The sequence below is a fragment of the Colletotrichum navitas genome, assembly GCF_030913465.1.
Source record: "Colletotrichum navitas strain CBS 125086 chromosome Unknown LY79scaffold_77, whole genome shotgun sequence".
In the NCBI taxonomy this organism is placed as follows: Eukaryota; Fungi; Ascomycota; class Sordariomycetes; order Glomerellales; family Glomerellaceae; genus Colletotrichum; species Colletotrichum navitas.
The window spans coordinates 82,719-103,607 of NW_026850623.1; the positions used below are offsets into that span (position 1 = coordinate 82,719).

A 20,889-nucleotide genomic window follows, 5' to 3' on the forward strand; every position below is an offset into this window, starting at 1 on the left:
ACCCCCCTTCCGCCCCCCCTCCCGCGCCGCAAAGCACTGTATCCGCCATGGCCGAACCAAGCCCCGCCAGGTCGACGACGTCGCCGCGACCTCAGCTGTCCTCATCCATGAGGTCCAGCTCGTTCCTGCGCGAGCACCAGCAGTACCGGCCCCCGCAGCACCCCGAGAGTCGCTTTGGCATCGACACCGTCGTCGAGGACCTCAGCAAAGTGGCTGTCTCGCCGTCTCAGCAGGCTCATAACTATAAGCAGTATGCCGGCTTCAATGGCATCCCTTCCGAAGACAACCCGCCCACCATCCGTCATGGCCTGAACCACAGCTACTCGCACCCCAATTGCGCCCCCGCCGCCGCCGGGGGCAAGAAGCAGTCCCGTCTGGTCGCGACGCTATTCTATAAACCGAACGGCGAGAGCGCTACGTCGGCGGCGGCGGCGGCGACCCGGAGCGGCGGCCGCGTCGCGTCGCCGCCCAAGCTGACCTCGGAGCACTCCGGCGGCAAGGAGTCCCTCCCGGCCAACTTCGCCCCGACGCAGGACCCCGAGTCCTTCCCGCTCGAGCCGCCGACGCAGGAGGCCGAGAAGCTCGACCACCTGTACGGCTCCTACGTCTCGCCCATGTGCGTGACCTCGTTCCTGCACCTGATGTCGACCTTCCCCCTGCCCAACGGCGAGTCCGACTACAGCTCGTCGCACCGCTGCCTCGATAGCCAGGATAATCCGCGCGTCGTCGAGCTGACCCTCAACCCGTCTCCCTGCCAGACCTACCTCAGTCTGACCGACCTGCGGCGGCACGAGCTCATCTACCGCTTCGAGAGGGAGTGGAGCGTCGATGTCGCCCTGCAGCCCGACACCCTGTGGCGCCGCCACCCGAGGCTCGTCGTCTTCGACATGGACAGCACCCTCATCACGCAGGAGGTCATCGACCTGCTCGCCGCCACTATCAAGGACCCGCCCGACCTGGCCGCCCGCGTCGCCGACATTACCCACCGCGCCATGCTCGGCGAGCTCGAGTTCGACGCCGCCTTCCGCGAGCGCGTGCAGCTCCTCAAGGGCCTCCCGGCCTCTTTCTTCGAGCAGCTGAGACCCGTCCTCGATGTGACCAATGGTGTGCCTCGCCTGCTCAAGGCCCTGAAGCGCCTCGGCGTCAAGACAGCCGTGCTGTCCGGCGGCTTCCTCCCTCTCACGAGCTGGCTGGCCGGCGAGCTCGGCATTGACTATGCGCATGCCAACGAGGTCGTCATCGACGACGCCGGCAGGCTCACGGGCGAGGTCAAGGGCCTCATCGTAGGCAAGGAGAGGAAGCGAGATCTGCTGCTCGAAATCGCCGGCAAGGAGGGCATCGACCTGTCGCAAGTCGTCGCCGTCGGAGACGGCGCCAACGATCTCCTAATGATGGAGGCGGCGGGGCTGGGCGTCGCCTGGAACGCTAAGCCGATGGTGCAGATGGAGGCCGACACGAGGCTGAACAGCGAGAGCCTCCTGGACCTGCTGTACCTGTTCGGTTTCACTGGAGACGAGATCGAGCAGCTCGCCTCGTAAGCCTTGGCAGGGGGAGGGAGAGCACGGAGATGAGAGAGAGGGAGAGGGAAAGAGATGGCGAGGCGCGGGCCCCGGGGTGTTGTGGAGTTGTGGGCAAAGCTGGAATCATTGCAGTCTTTTTTTTCTCATTTTTTTGGGAGTACCTTTTGCCTCCTCATGATTTAATTCCATGCCAATGAAACCGACGCGAAACAAATGCTCTCATCTTTCCCCTCTCAACAGCTGTCGGACGCTTCCAAGTTTTACGACCGCTAAATAATTAGTTGGACGCCGGCATGATGGTTGTGGTGGCTGGCGTCAAAAGGTAGCAATTGTGGTAAAATCTTAATTCTCCCTATCTACACATACAAACCACCCTTTCGCCCGATGCGGTGCTGGCACCAAAACACGTTCTCAACAGACAGGTATCGTTAGTTGTTCAAGGGTAGCCATCCTTGCCCCACTTGTTGTACTTGTCGTGCAGTTCCTGTGTCATGATGGTCAGCCTGGAAAGCGCTCTTCTGCTTCATATCCCGAGGGATATGTTGCTCGTGTGGCCGGACCAACACGGGCGGCGTCCCAACAAGGGAGGCAAGAGCGTAGAAGGGGGGAGTCGTGAACGCACCTTGGGGAGGGTGACATCGGGGATGATGACGGTGTTGACGGCACTGGGAGCGTCCTTGGGTTCGTTCTTGGGGTTACCGCCGGGGTGGTACTTGTACTTGCCCTGGCCTTCGGTCTCCCAGGGCATACCGGCCTTCAGGACGGGGCTCTCGGAGGTGGAGGAGGTGGGGGAGCGGCCTGCGCGGGAGAGGGAAAAAAAAGACATTAGCCTGCGTTGGTTGGGTTGGGGGAGGGCCGCCGATGGGTTTCGTCAAGACGTACCGAAGTAGAGGCCGGCACCGCCGAGGGCAGCAACCATGACACCGCCGAGGATCTGTATGATGAAAATTGGATTAGCCTCCCGTTATTTCGTACCCTCTCGCGCAAAAGGCCGCCACAGTATTGTCCATCTTGTCGCGCAAATCGGTTCTTCGTGGGCCAGTCGCATGTCTGAAAGTCGGCTGGCTCCGAATCCCGGCTACGCAGAGAGAGAGAGGAACACGTGGGTGGACGGAGGGCTGTTGGCGATGACATCGGGATTTCGGCTGAATGGGAGGAGGGACGGGATATCACGCACGATGAGTTCGGGGTTGCGCTTGGACTCCTGGGTGAGCTGCTGCTTGGACTGAGCATCGATCTGGGCCAAGCGGCGAACCGTGGTAGAAAAGGCGCGGCGGGTGACGAAGGAGGCCATTGTTGCGGTGGTTTTGACGGGGTGGCAAGCGGATGTTGTGATGTGAGGTTCGGGCTGTCGTATGATTTCGGAGCTTCAGGTTCGTTCGGTCGGACACAGGATCAAGGTCGAAAAGCGGGAGAAACGATTGGCCGGTCTGACGGGCATCTGTGATTGGTCAATCCGCGGCGATGTGGGCATTACCTCATCCTGCAGCGTTTTGTTGCATTTTTATTTGGCTAAGCGGTCTTGGGATGCTACACGGCGTATCTATGTTCATCCGTGCGTCTTCTAGTATCTTCATCTTCCGTGCTGGACGATTGCCTTCATCTGGCTGTACCGAAAGACCACCCTGTAAAGATTCGATATGTCAGATTTTCGCAGCTTTGGTTTTCAAATGGATACAACGCATTGCTGGGACGATTCCGCAGTCTTAGGGTTCCAAGTTGATGGCGGCATCTTTTCGGGCGAGTATCGTTAGGTCTACGATGATAAGTCCTGATGATGCGTAGTCTCAGGTCCTGGATATGAATGAAATGTGTGTACCCATGGCTACGGTCTGTAATTGTACCCTTCAACGGACAGAATTTCCGAGAATGGCACAGTTTTGCTTCGACTTGAGGTGCAACTTGCCCTTCGGGCAAGCATTACGACGACAAGAACCTCAAGGCCCAAGATAGTGACAAGGTTGCACTTCATGGCTGGCGTAGGTAGTGGGGATCACATGCCAGGATCGGCAGCACATCTTGATGCCAGTGCCTACATAAACGGAAGGTACGTCAGGAACAGCATCGAGTTCATGACTGGTCAGCAAACTCCTGACGCCTTGGAATGAAGGAGGGTGCACTCTCGAGTCTATCCCGGTCATGTTCTCATGGATGGCGTAATGAACAAAGGAGTAGATGCATTTTTGTATATGACCTCCGGCGAAAATCCCATCAACGCATTGAGTGGCAGTGCGTTCTTCAATTAAACTATATATGCTTTTAAGATTTTGTTCAAGATATATTAAGAGGCTCTCGAGCCTGGGGCAGTCTTCGAGACGTGCAGATACTGTCATTATCAGGGGTTTGTTATGGGAGGAACACGAACGGGATAGACCATGCAGCACAAGGTATGGCATAAAGAGACAGACAGCGTGAATCTATGGGATGTTGGCGTCTATAGTTTTTCGGTATAATTCAGATGGTGGATGATTCGTTAGCCGGTGCTGCCGGTCCAAGCATTCCATGTTAAAATTGGTGTGGCATAGATAGGAGCGAGGACGGACCAACCCGGCATGCTTAAAATCTCATTGCGGGAACCGCAAAGCGTTGCGGCTGGACCAGGGCACGACGCGTCGTACACTAAAGGTAGCTCCAGCGAGACAAAAACAGCGGTTGAGCATTCCTTGTATGTCGTCCATGTACCCACCTGAAAGTCAATAAACATCGTGAGGTTACCACGCGCCAAGTAGCATCGGGGGCTAGGAGAACCACCAGTCTGTGCGCCCTTTTGCGCTTTGTGGTCATAGATATGTTTAGCTGGACGACTCGTCCGGCGGCGTCCAAGAGAGAAAATCTTGTTCTACCCTACATCGTGGCATTGCAGCCAACCGCGGGCGCGGCGCGTTGCTGGCCCGTTGCTGCCCGTTGCTGCCGTGCCAATTCCAAGTCAAGGCCCCCAATCTGGTAAATTAATCAAACAAACCCGGTCTAGCCAGTTCCGTACTGCATAAAATGGCCGGCCTATGTCGCTAGGAGAGGGGCTCGAGCGCACTCACTATCTCGAATGTGTGCGTGCCAGCTAGAAATCTGTTAGCAGTGAGTAGACGGCATCTAAAATACTAAGCGAGGGAGCTAGCTTCTTTCCGAGAATTATGCACATTTTACTATGGTTTATGCACAAATGCACAGACAGTTAGGTCGTACCAATGGTCGCCCCTGCCCCCTCAGGAAAGTCCAGATTGCCCACTCGTGCAACTGTAATCCTGCGCTGCAATCCTGCGCTCCAATCCTCACCCCCGTCGCAGACCACCCCCATCCATGCCTTTCCCCTAGGTCACTTTCTATTCTCGCAAGAGGAACACCAAGGCAAGCAAGACAGGATTCTCACTTTTGGTCAGCCTTTTCTCTTCTCTTCGTTCATTGTCACTTACGGCTTGTCCGCCCATACCCGCCAGCCTTCCTTTCTCCGTCTCTCTCTACTCAGTACGACTTCATTACGGTACGAATAATCATCCATCCATCCGCTCCCTCTGCCTTCATCCACGGGCCCTTTTCCCTATTCCTCCACTCGATCTTCCGATACCGACTCCCACCACCGACCTTTGCGCTTCAGCTTTTTCAAAACCTTCCTTCTCCAGCCGGCTTGCCGACCAGCCCGAGCCCCCATCGCGCCCCGCGCGACATAACCACAACATCGTCGTCAAAGCGTCCGACCGGAGAACCGATTACGCTATTTCTCGACAGGACCTCCTCGAACCCGAACGAAATTCTTTTCTTCCAATCTTACGATAGTTCTTGGATTATCGCGCCAGCAGCGACATGTTATAGTGTTGGAACTTCTGGATATCCAAAGAACCATCGCGTCGCCGTCTCTTCGACAGCAGCGCCCCAATCATGACATCCAAAGACCAGGCCGGTGATGCCAACGCTCCGACCGGCAATGACGCCTTTTCGAAACCACGGTTTCCCGGGCGCTCCGACCGACCTGGCCCGCCGAGTATCATCTCGTCGCGTATGACCGATATTGCATCCGACGATGAGGGGGAAGCTGCAGCGCAGGCCCCTTCCGAGAACAACCCTCGAAGCAAATCCGCCATGGACTCTATCTCCCGGCCAGGAACCGCCAAGACGGGGACCAGCGGGGCCTTGGAAGGCCGCCGACGAGGCCCGCCCTCACGGATGAATTATATCACCAGTCTCCACGACAAGAGGCGAAGTATTGGGGCCGGTAGCACTGCTGGCTCTGTCACCAGCCGGCCGCCGAGCTCGACCGGCCGCAGCCACGTGCCGTCTCTCACATCTTCCGCCTTCTTTCGTCCCATGAGTTCCCAGAAGCTGCAGGCCCAGCGTGGCGGTTCTCGTCCCGTAACGCGTCAACAGCTCAAATTAGACGACGTCGATCCTGAACCCCGTCAGAGTGACGCAGCGGCCGCCGCTGTCGCCAGCGGCGGCCCGAACGCTCGGCACAGCGTCATCTCCAACCCCGTTTCGAACCCTGTCGCCCATCTCCAGCGGCAGCTCACCGAGGACGGCGAATTTCGCCCGCCCCCGTCTCGCGGAACCGAATACACTGAGCAGGGAACGTACGACCGAATCACCGCGAATACGAGTCCAACCCACGGCCACTACGCCGCCGGCAGCGTATCCGAGAGCGTCACCCCGTTACACCGAAACCAACGTAACAGCCGGAACAGCCGAAACAGCCGGAACTTAAGCCTCAATGTTGATAGAGGCTTCAAGGAGCGGGGCAGCCAACCCAGCTCCGCCAAGTCCCCGCGATCGTTCCGCTCAAGCTTTCTGTTGCCGATACGTGGTGACCAGAGCCAGACCAAGTCGAACCGGAGCCTGCCTGGTGGAGAGAAGCTTTCGTCCACTGCCTCGACCCCTCAGCTCCACACGACCCATGCGACCGGGCCTGCCAACAGCAACAGCTTGAACAAGTTGAACAAGTCCAAGTCCAACCTCGGCTATGTTTTCCAGTATTTCGAGGGCAACACGGTTTTCTGCATGGGTGGCCGATTCCAGAACACCAAGCATAGACCGGTCAACGTGGCCACTGGCTTGTTCATCGTCATTCCGGCCCTCCTCTTCTTCATCTTCTCTGCGCCTTGGTTATGGAGCAACGTTAGCCCCGCCATTCCGCTTACTTTCGCCTACATATTTTACATTTGCATTTCTTCCTTCCTCCATGCTTCCGTGTCAGACCCTGGTGTAAGTCGTAAATCTTGCCTTTGGTAAAGTCACTGCTAACGGTTTCTAGATTCTGCCTCGGAATCTTCACGCCTTTCCTCCTGCCGAACCAACCGAAGATCCTCTCCGACTTGGCCCGCCGACTAACGACTGGACGCTTATCAAGTCGGCCGAATCATCGACAGCCGCAATGGAGGTTCCGGTCAAGCATTGTAGAACATGCAACATCTGGCGACCTCCCCGTGCTCATCACTGTCGCCTCTGCGACAACTGTATCGAGACCCACGACCACCACTGCGTCTGGCTCAACAACTGCGTTGGACGTCGCAACTATCGCTATTTCTTTGTCTTTGTGTCCTCCGCCACATTCCTCTCCCTTTATCTTTTTGGCGCCTCCCTTGGCCAGATCATTGCCCACAAGAACCGGTCTGGTATCTCCTTTAGCCAATCCGTTGACGACTTCCGCGTACCTTTTGCCATGGTTATTTATGGCTTGCTCGCATTCCTCTACCCTGCTGCCCTCATGGGCTATCACATTTTCCTCATGGCGCGAGGCGAAACAACGAGAGAGTACATTAACTCCCACAAGTTCATTAAGAAGGAACGATTCCGGGCTTTTACCCAAGGAAGCATGCTCAAGAACTGGGTTGTTGTTTTATGCCGGCCGAGACCCCCCACGTACTATCAATTTAAGAAGAAGTACAGCGCTGGGGACCAGCGCCTCGGCGCCTTCCGCGACCAGCCCAAGCACGATCCCCAGAGCATGGAGATGCAGAACGTCAGGCCATCCGCCGGCTTCCAAGGACCCGTTTCTTTGCGCAACGAGACAAACACATCCACGACATAATTACCCCATTTTCTTGCTTGCTTTTTCTGCGCGGCGTTGTCTATGGGAGCGACCATACGTACACCGGACCTATGATACCTGTAATGTATGTTTTCTATTATACCCGGCTTTACCTATCAAAGCAGGTAAGCAAACATATGCCCCGGGCTTTCTTTCCTTTCGATACGGAGAAGGAGAAGCTGGATTAATTTCGACGGGGCAAAGTGCTTCGAAACTTGTATATAAGACGCGCAGTAAGCGCACATCGTTGCGCTTGCAGTCAAATGCCAGTTGTTACAGTGACACCGACTGATTTCGTAATGCGTATGCCTTTTCCCTGGTGAATCATTTGCTCTGTTTGCTGTCAGCAATCAAAACCCAGATGCCAAAAACATGCTTTCACATTCACTTGTTCAAACCAGGTAGGAGTCGTGAATCATTCTGCTCGTGTTACCCGCGGCGAGCACTATAAAACAAAACACCCATGGCCGACACGAACTCCTTTTGCACAAAAGAGCTGATCAGACCCAAGGCAGGCTTATAAACCAGCGACGCCAGACAGCGATTCGACCACAGCAGCAACGACGACAGACAGACGTGCCATACGCACAATGGCATACGTTTTCGACGGCTACTCGGAAGCCAGCTCCGCCCGGAACAGCCCCGGGCACCAGGGCCAGCCTCCGACGGGGAGTCGGCAGCGGCGCAGGGAGCGGGACGACCCTACCGCTGGGGGCGGGGGCGGGTCTGAAGGGGTGTACTTTGGCACCGGCCGGTTTTACGAGGAGAACCTCCGCAACGAGCAGCAACGTCAGCGGGAGCACCAGCAGACGCCGGGGTATTGGTCCTCTGGTCCTTTCGGCGGCGGACTAAACGGATCGGGGTCCTCCGCCGGAGGCGCCTGGTCTGAGGAAGAATGGGAACGGGTGTTTATGGAGGCTTTGAGAGGAGCGCAGGAGAGGAGACGGCAGGAGAGGAGCGGCGGCGGTTATTGGGCTAGGGGGCCCGGGATGGGGGGCTGGCCCCGACCGCAGAACCTCGGAGACGGCGAGGAAACGCGCTTTGATGATCTGTTTGGCGCTGGAGGTAGAAGCCGCGGGGATAACGGAGGGGGAGGGATGTTCGGGGCTGGAGCCGGGGATTCTGGCGGCCCCGGGTTCTTCTTCGGCGGAGGAGGTACGAGCTTTGAAGGAGTGTTTGGGTCGCCGGGCGACCTCCCTGGCAGAGCACAGGACGGACCCGGCACCGGCACCGGCACCGGTTTCAGATTCGGGGACCAGGAGGATGTTCGGCGTGGAGGGGCTGGTATGACGTGGGCTGAGTTCACAGAGATGTTCCGGCATCGGTACGATGGCGGCAGCTCGTACGGGTACGCCGGTGGGCACCCGCCTGCTGACTTGTTTGATAGCTGGCACACGGACTGGTGAAGTAGCTGCCGGGGACTTTTGCAAACCGCTTGCACAGTCGGGACAATGCGTGGCCACCTAGTCTTCAATGGAACGATACATTACGCGCTGCAAAACAGCTGAGTGGAAGGCGACGTTAAGGCTGGAATGGCTGGGAGTATTGGCCACTATCCACTTTCACCCCGCTTCCTTCCCATGCCCAGCTTCTCGGTCTTTTCGTGGCCACAGCCTTGTCATAAGTCATTACCCAACCGAGGAGCCCTGCTGACCACACCCAATAGGGAAGAGCGCCCGGCGCCATGGACACCAGAGCTACAGCTTGACTGCGGACTGGGCACTGATGCGTCGTACCTGGTCTCTGCGAAGTCCTTCTGTGCTGAGCCAATGAGATGTGCAGGCACATCTGCCTCAACTTGCACATTCACGAGGGCCGGCGAGATGCCTCAAGCTCAGCAATATTAAAACTCCATATGCATCCTGATGATTCCCAATTTTCATCACCTTGTTTTCTTAACCTAATCACCCAAACTTCAACGTCAGCTCAGTCTAATCCAACCATGGACATCAGCAGTTCCCTCGTCATAGGGAAGCCTTACGCCACAGATGATGTCCGGAATTGCCATCGATCTATCATAACGATACTCTATCGAGATGATAATAAGTCTTTGAAGCAAGTTAAGCAGATCATGGAACGTGACTACAACCTGTTCGCCACGTAAGTCTCACCTCTTGCTTGTAACAAGGGTGTTCAAGTGGCTGATGAGATGGCAAGTGAAAGAATGTCCAAGACCCGAATCAAGAGCTGGGGGCTCGACAAGAAGCTCAAAGAAGCCGAGGTCCTGCACATACTTCAGCTCAAGCAGCAACGAGACGCAGTAGGGAAGATGTCGAGGTTTTCCATCCGCAACCAGGAAGTCGATTGGGAAAGGTTGGAGCAGTACTGGGCTACAGAAATCAGCTCACCATGGATTACAGTAACAATGTACCTGAATACTTTGTAGGATAATGTGCTCGTGGAGCGAAGGCGGCCTGCACCAGTTTAGACCGTTGATGGAGATTATAGATATAAATCAGAGTTGGCCAAATGAATCCCGGGCGACAGTTGTAACAAGCAGACTAGTTTGGCCCATTGGGGTTGAAACGTGCAATCCGGTGCGATCCCGAGTGGACCGCCCGAGAATCCGCCCTACGGGGCCGAATCAGGCAATTTTGACCGGCAAATGAGGCATAGTTGCCGAGTCAATTTCGCTAGATAACACCGTTTGCAGGAATCATCAACCGGAACTACTTCCAACAGACATGTCGAAGCTGGAAATATTCCAAAGGGATGCTCGTAAAAACATCGCTACAATGTTATCTCCAGGCCGGAATACCGTTTCCTTTTGCAGGTTGTGGAGAGTGCTAAGTCTCACTGATAGACAGGCAGCATGACCATTGAATTGCAACGACTTTGCACCACCTGTACCTCTTTCCGGATTTCGTGCTTCAGTTCTCAGTCTACTAAATGATATTACCTTCATATGGGCGAAGAACGAGCACAACTCATTCGCCCAACCGCATTTCTTGGTTTCGGAACCAACACACGATGAGAGTCCGACAAGTCTCATATGCCTGCCGAGAAATCCATCGAGTCTTAGTTGAAACGCCATCAAACACTGCAAACCGGTAAAAGACGTTGGCAGGCATCGTAGAAGCCCCGAAAAATGCATCCCAAGTAGGTGAAATGTCTTGCGCGTTCTCTCACTAACTCGAGTCGGGCCGTCTCTGCTTACCCGAGAGACACGAATTTGGAGTGGTCACTTGATTCACGGCCATCGGCCGTTCAAACGCCTCTTTTCATGGCCTCCGGTATGACACTGCTGCCTGGTCCATGCGTGTCCTAAATTAAAGCTTGTGTGCGCCCGTCCGTAGGTGTTCTTTTTTCTTTTTTCTGTCACACAGAACTTTCGTCGATTGAATCTGCCCGAATTCGGTCCAGTCGGAACTGGGTCCGGGGAGAACCTGCGTTTTTTCCGGCTCGCTGGGGCTAAGCCTACTACCGGTACACAAGCGTGAACCGGAACCTAGCGAGAGCAAACGTTGCCAGTGACATCACTAGTGAGACATTTTAGTGCGGATACGAGGTTTGCGCGGACCACACGGTAATTCACCGCCAGTGCTACCGAAGGATCGGCATGGTACCATGGAGATCTTTCATGCCCACAGCTCCGTCTTGTCGTTCGTCATGCCAATGCCGCGATGCTGGAGCTTCGGCTTTCCTAGGGGTGAAGATCGCTCGTATATACGCCGAGGGAAGAGATCTCCCACTTTGTAGGGTCTCACACGATTTCGTTTCGCGACAAGCCGCATTGGTTACGACACTCGAACGCAAACATTTTGTGGTTCCACAGAACATTCCACTATCTCGTCCTTCAAAAAGCAAGCTTGCCCGCACCTGCAGGCCGGTTCATCTTCTTGTACACCTTGCATCCCTCACAGTCCAAACCTTCCTGACAAAGCATTGTTACCCCCAAAACTCGCCAACATGCACGCCGCCCGCTTCATTGCCATCATCTCCGCCGTCGTCTGTTGTACCTCGGCCGCTGCCGTTGACATCCGGTGGGGCGCAACCAGGAACGCCGCCCTCGTCGAACGTCGCCAAGCCAACAACACTACATGGACTGCAGAGAACTACATTTGGGGCTGCTCACCCGGCGGTTGCAGCGCTCGTTTCAATATCAGCGCTCCAGAAGGCTACACCTCCGGCGCTCCCGGCTTCAATGTCGTCTGCAGCCCCATTTACATCCAGCAGGGTTGGGTACCCTGCCGCAACCCTGACAACAGCCCTATTCCCGAGGACTCCCAGGTCTTCTCTATATGGACTGCAGGCGCGGATCGTGATCGTCAGTATCTCGGTGTTTCACATATTTACAAGAAGCTTGACGACTCTCTGACCTGGAACGCTACCGCCGGTACCGACTTTCTTCCTGTTAAAAACATGAGCATCATATTCCCAATCAACACCATCACCGCTGTCGGAGCCAAAAAGAATGCGAGCTGTGTGGCGGACGAATAGGGGGCCTGAAATTGTCTTTGCAACATTTAGCAAAGCGTTGCTTCGCATGCATAGCCATTATTTTGACGTAGATAGACTTGGTTTAATGCCTAATTAATGCTTTCGAACCAGAAATGAATTCCTGGGTCTAACCAATTACAAACACTTCACCTCAAAATAGACCATGTGATGCTCTCTACGAAGGATTCTCATTGACCGGGGTAAGAGTTGGAAGTTTGGCATTTGGCCGGCAGGGAAGCCTTGGCTTCACTACATGTATTACTGTCGACCCTCACAGGGCATATTGATGCCATCATCGATGCCCTCACAAGTCATTACGGGGTCACCACTATAGGGCGAAGAGACGTTAAAGTTCTTGAACTTGATGCTGTGGCAGATAGCTTCAAAATTCGTCGAGCGCGTCAGTTTGGCGATTGCGTTGCCGTGAATCCGACTGACGTTCAGTGAAGTTCTCAAAGAGGACGTTTGAGACTTTCATAGCAGACTGCTCCCAAGTCGTCTCGTTGATCTACCACAGATCAGATGTTCTGACTCCATAAAAAAAAAGGCAGTACACAAAACATCTGGAAGGTGACATGAACCGTCCAGTCTCCGAAATATGCCAACTGCGTATCGGGGTTTTACGTATCGTGATATTTCATATGTACCAGGTGAGCTGCAGTAGACTGCTTATAGTGGTTTAGAGCGACTATCCGTCAATATTGTATCGGAATACTGATATTAGAATATGGGATTGAGAGCTGTTGGTGCCTAAGACGACAAACCCAAGAGTCTTCATTCTGCAAGCTGCTCGTTGAAGGCCACAGACATAGACCAGCGGCAGAAGCACCAAGACCATGTTTTTCACTCAGACGATGGTCCTTAGCGGTCTAGCATCTGTGGGGGGATCGGTAGTGTGCGAGATGGAGCCCAGGTGTTGTTGACTACAATATTCGCACGGTAAGGTGTAGTTTCGATCCGCTGCCAATAGACTTGATTTCTTTCATTGCTTTCTGAAGGGGTGTTCGCTGTAATGTATTATCGATCTATGTCATTCGTTCAAAGTAAATGAGTGCCTAGAAGCCAGAATAACTGGTTGAGGTAAAACAATATCAATGATAACGCCAAGCTGAGAATAAAACTGTGGTATTAATATCAGTATTCAAAATCACGTATTCGAAATGGCACTTGGATAATGGGAATTGCCTCCAGATTTGACATGTGATCATTGGGAACCATTAGTGGATCGCGCGCCCTTCCAGATACATATCTCTAGCCCATTAGTCACACCCGGTTCTATAAATCCGGCAGGCCGACGCAATCCGCACCGTTGACTCAGACGCAAGCTGATCGCAGAACTTCAACATTTCGACCTATTCAAGGAACAAATAAAACACTCACAACGAGCATCGCCTGTCACTTGGAAGATGTATCTCCGCGCAGACCACGCAGAAAACAGCATCCCGGCTCTTCGCCAGCTCATCAAGGACTACCCGCTCGGCGTTCTGACAACCGCCATCCAGTCTACTTCCGAACCTTTCATCCAGTCCAGCCACATCCCCTGGGTTCTAGATGTACAAGACGAGTCCAGCGAAACTGAGCTCGGTATTCTGAGAGGACACTTGGCGCGGGCAAATCCTCAGAGCAAGACAATTATCGCGTCGTTATCGGCCGACAACCGAACCGGGACCGGTAACGTGCTTGATCAGGAAGTACTAGTTCTCTTCACGGCGCCGACGCATCACTATGTAACACCAAAGTTCTACACCGAGACCAAGCCGACCACGGGCAAAGTCGTACCGACCTGGGACTACGCCGCTGTGCAGGCATATGGGCGCGCCAAGATCTATTACGAACCCAAGTCAGCGGAAACGTCCGCCTTCCTGACTCATCAAATTCACGACCTCTCGCAGCATGGAGAGACGTCGGTCATGGGGTACACGGGCAAAGATGGCCGTCCCGGACCGTGGGAAGTGGCGGATGCTCCTGAGCAATACATTGATCTCAAGAAAATGGCAATCATTGGTATTGAAATCACTATAGACAGGCTGCAGGGCAAGTTCAAGATGAGCCAGGAGACAAGCGAGGGAGACCGCGACGGGATTGTACAAGGATTCAAGGCACTCGGGTCCGAGGTGGGCAGCAAGATGTCAGACCTAGTTAAGGAGCGCGGTGAGCTCAAGAAGAGGCCCAAGCAATAAACCGACACGGCGCCGCTCCGGACTCATACGGTATATCACCAGCCAGTTCAGGCCGTTCCACCCGGCGCCGGCCTATGCCGAGATCCGTCTGGTCCGGCCCTCAAATGTGGAACATAACGTTATCAAGCAGCGAGAGAGCGCGTCGTGCACCTGCAAGACAACAGCAACTACTTAGACATACTTGGAAGCATTGCCGAAGCCTTTGAGAGCACTGCTATAAGGCCGGCCCATGGTGAGGCCAGGTTTGAGGAAACGGGGCTCAAGTGAGGTAGTCTAGTCTAGCAGTGACTAGTCGGTCCCACTGAGATTAGCGAATGGGCTAGATGGCGTATTCAAGCCATAGTATTCAGTTAAAAGTATTCCCGGCCATATTCTGTAGCTTTCCCCCTCCCATTTCTTTGCGCCGTCTTTTTACTCCTCTCAGACTATAATACATTCTGTTGCTGCTGGGGCTTAGAAGTCAATTTATGTCAACTTGGCCGCCCTCACCAGAGATAGAGATAGGCTGGTCCTATTAAAATGATAGAAAGAAACTTAGATCAGAAGACGTGTCTTTGCAATTATCGGCAAAAGCAACGCACTCATTGGCCTGGTTGAGTCGTGACGGATCACTACCATATGCGCCACAGAATCTATAAGTTGATAATAACTTGTACTCGATAAGGGTTGCCGAACAGCATGCATTCAGGAGACTTTAGAATGCTTTAGGTCGCAAAGCTACTGTCTACTAAACTGGTCAATGTAACCCCCCAAAAAGCATAAAAAAAAAACAAAAGAGTGTCACTCACCTGCCTGGTTTAGCCAAGATCGCATGTGATTACTACGTAATTAGGCCCCTTTGACGATGAGCGAGAGTGTACGGGCCAGGTTGCAATCGGACCGACCGACGACTAATCAATTCATGTCTGAGGGCAAATGCGTTGGGGGACGTGTTGATTACTCCGTATGTTGTTTTCATTTACAGGGGAGGGGACATGCGACGGAAACCCATTAATTAGGGTTTCGGCTTTCGTCCCATCAAAGAGGGGAAAACTTGCCCTCGAATACAAGTCGTGATCGGTCGCTCGCGAGACCTCTTCGTCGTTGCTCTAATTATACAAACGTTCAACCACCCGCGGCCGGTCATCTCTGGGGTAATATCCACATCGTATCGGCCGTCATCGTGATCCAAACCCTCCCTCCCTTTCCTCCTCCAACGACGAGACTCGGAAGCCTCAAAGAGCGAATGCCCCGGGCAGCATGGCTAATCCAAGGACAGCCCCAGCGGCTGACGAAAGAGACAAGGACGGACCATCGGTCGAGGAAAGCAGCGGGGCGCCCCCGTATAACCCAAAGGTGGCCGACAGCGGCGACGACGACGTCGATGACATCGTGGCGCGCATGAACAACCTCGACCCGCCGGTGACGCCAGAGGAGGCGAGGCGGGTGCGGCGCAAGATCGACCTGCGCCTCCCGCCGTTCCTCCTCGTGCTCTACATGTTCACCTGGCTGGACCGCGGGGCCTTGGGGAACGCCGCGCTGATGGGCATCCGGGAGGACCTCGGCTTCTCCAGCCGGCAGTTCTCGCTCGCCGTGAGCATGTTCTTCGTGGGCACCTGCATCGCCGACCTGTTCACCAACATCGCCATGCGGTACATCCGTCCCTCGCTGTATCTGGCCACGGCCATGGTGAGCTTTCCCTTCCTTCTCCTCCGGGACCTACAACGGGACAGCTAGAATTGCGGGCGTGGTAACAATGTGTACTGACGGTCCGACCCAGATCATCTGGGGAGCTTTTGCAGCGCTTCAAGCGGTGGCCGGGAGTCCTCAGGGAATGTACGCCATCAGGTTCTTCCTGGGCGTCTTCGAAGCGGCCTTTATAACAGGAGCACCCTATCTGACGACTGTGCTCTACCCACGAGCGGTGCGTTACACCACCCCTCACGACCTTCCAGAACCAAAACTGACTTATAACCAGGAATGGGGACGCCGGATCAGCATCTACCTCGTAGCGACGCCCCTCGCCGGCGCCTTCGGCGGCTGGGTCTCGTACGGGGTCGCCAAAATACCCAACCCGCGCGTCAAGCACTGGCAGGCCCTCTTCCTCATTGAGGGCCTCCTCACCATCGCTTTCGGCGTCCTCTGCATCTGGGTCCTCCCTGACCGCCCGCACAATACCCGATGGCTCACCCCGCGGGAGCGCGACGTCGCCACCTGGCGCATGATGCGGGATGGGAACCGCACCCACGGTAGGGTCAACTGGCGGCACACCCGGCGCCAGCTCCTCGATTGGCGGATGTGGTTCAACATCTCCATCTTCATGAGCCAGGTGCTCCAGACGTACACCATCGCCACCTTCACACCCCTCATCGTCTCCACGTTCGGCTACGACCACGTCCGCGCCCAGCTCATGACGGCGCCGCCTTACTGCGTCGCCATCGTCATGGTCTTCGTCGTCGGCTACGCCAGCGACCGGCTCGGGTCTTGTTCGGGCCTGCTGGTGGCCACCTCCGCCGTCGCCGCTGTCGGGGACCTCCTGCTCGCCATCCTGCCGCACACGGCGGCGGCTGCCCGGTACGGCGCCACCTTCCTGATCACCTCGGGCATCCTGTCCGGCGTCACGCTCACCATCGGCAACATCACGGGTAACTGCTGCGGCGATATCAAGAAGGGCATCGCCTCCGGGTTGTACCAGTCGTTCGGAAGCACCATGGGCATAGCCACAGGTTACCTTTTCCCGTTGACCGACGCGCCAGCCTACAAGAAGGGGTTCTGGACGCTATTAGGCGCCACCTGCTGGACCGCCGTCGGCGCCGCTTTCGTGACCGTTGCCAACATCAGGGAGAACCGGCGTCGGGACCGGGAGTTCGGGAAACCTCCACAAGGTGTCGTGATTGATTATGACGAAGACGGGCAGATGGAACAGCACCCGTACTGGAGATACTACCACTGATCACCGCAGCTTCCAAGCTGAGCAGCAGAACAAAGTGTTCTTTGAAGACACCTAGAGCATCACCTACTTAGTGGTTTGTAATCCGACCCTTCGCCGGGTCTCAGCATGTCGCGTTACACGTACGATGGCTCTCACTCCCGCGTTTCTGTGGCCAAAGACCGTCTTGGCAGAGGCCCATTGAGATAATGAAAGACTTGGGACCGAAGCGGCGATAAGTATGCTGTTCTTGTCAGTGATTCGAACTTTGATAGAATATGGAGAAGAAGATGTGGTCTTGTTCAATGCAGAGGGTGATCGTGTCACCTCCTTGGTCTACCAGAAGAGACTCCTGCGGTTCTAAGGGAAGACCCAACTTGAGTATATGCGGACCCACCCCCTTTTCAGATGACGCGGGGAAAAAGCGACGGAGCCATGGAAAGCTCTGCCAGAAATGCTCGATATTATGGAATTTCTTCATTAAAAAGCAACAACCTTAACCCGTGGTATCGAACGCCAGGTATTTCCATCCAGTCATTACAAATACAGCCCCTGGTTCATGCCTCAGAGGGCGTAGTTCTCGGTATGTAGATAAATCTCCTCCAACATGTCGTCGCCCCAAATGGCCGCTTGCAGGCGCGCGACGGTATTCGCGACACCGACGCGCATGGCTGGGGGTCCGCACACAAACACGGCCGTCCGACGGCCAAGGATTCCCCTTCCATCGGCGCCTCCAGTCGCCCACTCCTTGAGCATGTAGCCTAGGTCTGGTCGGCCATATTCAACAGACCAACCGCCATCGATCTGATGCGGTACGGGGAAAGCGAAGCGCATCAGACTCTTTTGGAACTCGGTTGGGGTCTCGGGAAAGCCAAAGTCGAAGCCTGAGGGCGGGCCAAATGTGCTGGTCGGACGAGGTTGACCGGCTCCAGGGAGGTTGGTAGTCCTCAAATGTGCCAATTCAGGTGGCCGCACAGGGACATCCGAGTTCCGCGGACTGGTTTCCGGTCCCTTCCGAGGCGATGCCGGGGCGTAGTTGAAATGTGGCACCTCGCCTTTGGTGTTGATCGGAGGAAAGTGGAACTCGCGCTTTTTCGCGTCTCTATCCTCATCGTCATACTCGCGGCCCTCAAGATTCCGCAATGACTGCTCATGGGCCGAGTACCGGTTCGAGGGTGGCGGCCCCGGGGAGGGGGAGGGTATTGGTGAGGCTGCAGATACTTTTGTTGTGGTAGCGCCGTGATCCTGTCCTCTTGCTCGGCGCGCAACTCTTGTTCGCGGTCTGGGTCGCCTTGTGCCACAGACTGAATCAGCGCGGAGTTGCGCTTCGACGCGATGCCTGCAACAAAACCATCCAGCTTGTCATGAAAAAGATGACTCAAGGCTCGAGGGGCACCGCGATCTGTACCTTCGATAGCCATGCCCCGGTTCCGGACAGCTGAAGTGACGAAGAACTTGCAAGTGACACTCTCCGGAGGCGCAGATTCACGGCAAATCCGAAGCTCTTCGCGGAACCAGTCCATAGCCTCAAGTCTCTTGAGAGCCCAGACCACGACCACCTTCCGTGTGATGGCCTTCCCATCACGCATACGCTTGATTAGATTAAGTAATTGCGACATCAAGGCCGTGATGCCGCTCCCGCCTGCGATCAAAATGCAAGTGTCAAAAGCGGCAAGGTCTCTGCGCATACCCCCGTAGGGTCCATCCAAGAAGGCACGGTAGGTGTGGAATGGCCCCTTCTCGATGGCCATGTCGAGGACCTTACGGGTGAAGCCGCCGTAAGGCTTGAAGACCAAAATGCAGTCTCGGTATTGCTCGCCGTACTCCGAAGGAAAATCCTCGCTGCAGAGCGATGAGATGGTGAAAGGGTGGTTGTCGAAGAATGACACGCCTGGCATGCGCAGGTAGACATATTGGCCAGGCCGCCACCGCATCTGAGTCGGGATGGTGATTTTTATGGCGTTTTCGGCAAGGAGACTGATGGCGGCTTCATCACCAACCATGAAGCTCAACCGCCACGGCCTCGTCCAGTTGAGGTTGAACAGACGGATAAAATAGCATAACACCCAGATGCCGACTGTTGCCCAGAGATAGTTCCAAGACGCCAGGTAGTTCTTGGTGTGCCAGAACAAGAGCCCGACGTAGGCCATGCCGACAGGCACGTGGAGCATGACAAAGAGCTCGTAAGCGATGCGGCGGATGAACGGCAGAGATGCGACGCAAAGCCACACAAGAGGGACAAGACATGCAATGCCAGTGCCGTAGATGACGCCACTTCCGCCGGGGAAAAGGCGCGAGAAGACGTCCATGCCACCATCGTCCCAGACTGGCTGAATGTAGAAAGGGATCATATGGACCAGGGACAGGAAAAGGCAAAGGTAGCCAGCCCATCGATGAAAAACATTGAGACGCTCAGGCCCGATACCGATAAGCATGGACAAGACGTTCGCCTTCATGCTCGTCACGATGACCCAGGGGGTAAGGGCGACGGCGATCATGCCAGCTCGGATAGCAACGGGCGGGGAACCGAACTGAATGCTCTGCCAGTAAAGTGGTTGCTGGAGGAAGCAATAGAGTGTCACAAACGCCAGGGCGACAAGGCCGCAAGTTATGACAGCCAGCGATGAGAAGGTGAATCGGTGGCTGCCCCAAGCCAAATCAGGGATGGGTCGGTAAAACATCCATCGGAAGAGGGCCAGTGTGTCGTTGACGAAACCAACAGAAGAGAAGTGAGCTCTGGGCTTGAACTGCTTTTCTCCGAGCCCCTCGGAGTCGGGGAAGAAATGTTGTGCCTGTCCAGTGTGTACCGCGTGGACGTAATCGGGGTCGGTGTTGTACAAATTGGCATAGTAATCCTCCACTTCTTGCTTGTAGATGGCTTGCCGGATCTTGTCCTGCCAGAAATGCCACATTCGCACGAGAAGGACTGTTCCCATGAGAGCCAGAGCGAAATAGGTCCATCCCAATCCATACTTGCCAGACTTAGCCCACGGATCCAAGGTCAGGGCCTCTATCAAGCCCGGCGGGCTATCGGGCTTGGGAGTGATGGCGATGCGCTTGGCCAGCTGTGCTGTCGTCCTGCTGGCAGTGTCTGCCATGTCGCGGATGCGAGTGGCCATGGTTACGAAGAATTGAAGATAGAGTCAAGCTGCGCGATGAAGAAGCGACTGCGCGCAGAGAGCCACGGATTATGTCGACATGCGGAATGGGTTGCGATATGTCGATTGAGAGGGGCGGTCAATGTCATGCAGTCGTAGCACTTCGTTCGGCCGCTTGGTCCTAGTACGGGAGATCGTCCACGGTCGAGTCGGTTCGCCGTGTGGAGAAGCCCTCGACAGCAACGGGATAAATAAGTTTGAAGGAATGCGAGGTCTCTCCGAGGCGAGGCCACGAGCAGGACAGGCAGGCGATGCTAAGGCAGCGTAACGAGAGACGGGGCAACAAGATGGAGAGGCGCGTGCCAATCCGCGGGCTTGAGGTGGTCCGAAGGGATATATGGATGTAAGATCGGAGACGCTCCGAAGTGGGGAGGTCCTAGTGGCTCGATCCTTAGGGGTGTGTAGTCTGCGTGATCAGCATAGGTGTCGATAGTTCCGTCACACTGCTGCTGACTGGCTCGGTCGAGACGGGCGTTCAACCAGGAGTGTGGTGGCACTTGAGGGTGTATAGAACGGGTAATAATGCGGCGAATATGCCATGTGGAGGGGTCAACTGGCTGCGGCCGCTATGGGGTTGAGCAACCAAAGACGGGAAGAGGGACGAGGGACTTCTTTGGCTCGGATGGTAGAACGTGAAGGGCAACAGGCCCAGCGGCTGACCGTACTT

The 20,889-nt window shown here is 55.3% G+C and overlaps 10 protein-coding genes across 10 annotated transcripts; 7 read left to right on the plus strand and 3 right to left on the minus strand.

The window, feature by feature from the left end:
• Positions 1-47: 47 nt before the first annotated feature.
• Positions 48-1,538, plus strand: LY79DRAFT_524147 (phosphoserine phosphatase serb; the record flags this gene model as incomplete). Its single annotated transcript, XM_060555598.1, has 2 exons — positions 48-377; positions 504-1,538. 2 exons carry the CDS (start codon positions 48-50, stop codon positions 1,536-1,538), a joined length of 1,365 nt encoding a protein of 454 aa, XP_060409842.1.
• A 418-nt stretch (positions 1,539-1,956) lies between these two features.
• LY79DRAFT_524110 (uncharacterized protein) lies at positions 1,957-2,814 on the minus strand (the record flags this gene model as incomplete). Its single annotated transcript, XM_060555594.1, has 4 exons — positions 1,957-2,004; positions 2,143-2,318; positions 2,403-2,454; positions 2,698-2,814. 4 exons carry the CDS (start codon positions 2,812-2,814, stop codon positions 1,957-1,959), a joined length of 393 nt encoding a protein of 130 aa, XP_060409843.1.
• Positions 2,815-3,350: 536 nt separating this feature from the next.
• On the minus strand, positions 3,351-4,057 carry LY79DRAFT_369488 (uncharacterized protein). The gene has a single exon (XM_060552821.1). It carries the CDS (start codon positions 3,914-3,916, stop codon positions 3,458-3,460), a length of 459 nt encoding a protein of 152 aa, XP_060409844.1. The 5' UTR covers positions 3,917-4,057; the 3' UTR covers positions 3,351-3,457.
• Positions 4,058-5,393: 1,336 nt separating this feature from the next.
• Positions 5,394-7,536, plus strand: LY79DRAFT_524053 (DHHC zinc finger domain-containing protein; the record flags this gene model as incomplete). The annotated part of the gene is made up of 2 exons (XM_060555590.1): positions 5,394-6,710; positions 6,760-7,536. The coding sequence occupies 2 exons, from the start codon at positions 5,394-5,396 to the stop codon at positions 7,534-7,536; spliced, it is 2,094 nt and encodes a 697-aa protein (XP_060409845.1).
• Positions 7,537-8,126: 590 nt separating this feature from the next.
• On the plus strand, positions 8,127-8,942 carry LY79DRAFT_524174 (uncharacterized protein; the record flags this gene model as incomplete). The annotated part of the gene is made up of 1 exon (XM_060555603.1): positions 8,127-8,942. One exon carries the CDS (start codon positions 8,127-8,129, stop codon positions 8,940-8,942), a length of 816 nt encoding a protein of 271 aa, XP_060409846.1.
• A 536-nt stretch (positions 8,943-9,478) lies between these two features.
• Positions 9,479-9,800, plus strand: LY79DRAFT_593371 (Clr5 domain-containing protein; the record flags this gene model as incomplete). The annotated part of the gene is made up of 3 exons (XM_060561548.1): positions 9,479-9,636; positions 9,694-9,757; positions 9,792-9,800. The coding sequence occupies 3 exons, from the start codon at positions 9,479-9,481 to the stop codon at positions 9,798-9,800; spliced, it is 231 nt and encodes a 76-aa protein (XP_060409847.1).
• Positions 9,801-11,445: 1,645 nt separating this feature from the next.
• On the plus strand, positions 11,446-11,976 carry LY79DRAFT_524108 (uncharacterized protein; the record flags this gene model as incomplete). Its single annotated transcript, XM_060555593.1, has 1 exon — positions 11,446-11,976. One exon carries the CDS (start codon positions 11,446-11,448, stop codon positions 11,974-11,976), a length of 531 nt encoding a protein of 176 aa, XP_060409848.1.
• A 1,406-nt stretch (positions 11,977-13,382) lies between these two features.
• LY79DRAFT_524162 (transcriptional regulator PAI 2-type) lies at positions 13,383-14,156 on the plus strand (the record flags this gene model as incomplete). The annotated part of the gene is made up of 1 exon (XM_060555600.1): positions 13,383-14,156. One exon carries the CDS (start codon positions 13,383-13,385, stop codon positions 14,154-14,156), a length of 774 nt encoding a protein of 257 aa, XP_060409849.1.
• Positions 14,157-15,536: 1,380 nt separating this feature from the next.
• LY79DRAFT_524156 (major facilitator superfamily transporter) lies at positions 15,537-17,088 on the plus strand (the record flags this gene model as incomplete). The annotated part of the gene is made up of 3 exons (XM_060555599.1): positions 15,537-15,824; positions 15,916-16,059; positions 16,114-17,088. 3 exons carry the CDS (start codon positions 15,537-15,539, stop codon positions 17,086-17,088), a joined length of 1,407 nt encoding a protein of 468 aa, XP_060409850.1.
• Positions 17,089-17,628: 540 nt separating this feature from the next.
• Positions 17,629-20,183, minus strand: LY79DRAFT_593375 (ferric reductase like transmembrane component; the record flags this gene model as incomplete). Its single annotated transcript, XM_060561549.1, is given in 3 exon segments — positions 17,629-18,164; positions 18,230-19,856; positions 19,872-20,183. The coding sequence occupies 3 exon segments, from the start codon at positions 20,181-20,183 to the stop codon at positions 17,629-17,631; spliced, it is 2,475 nt and encodes an 824-aa protein (XP_060409851.1).
• Positions 20,184-20,889: the final 706 nt, after the last annotated feature.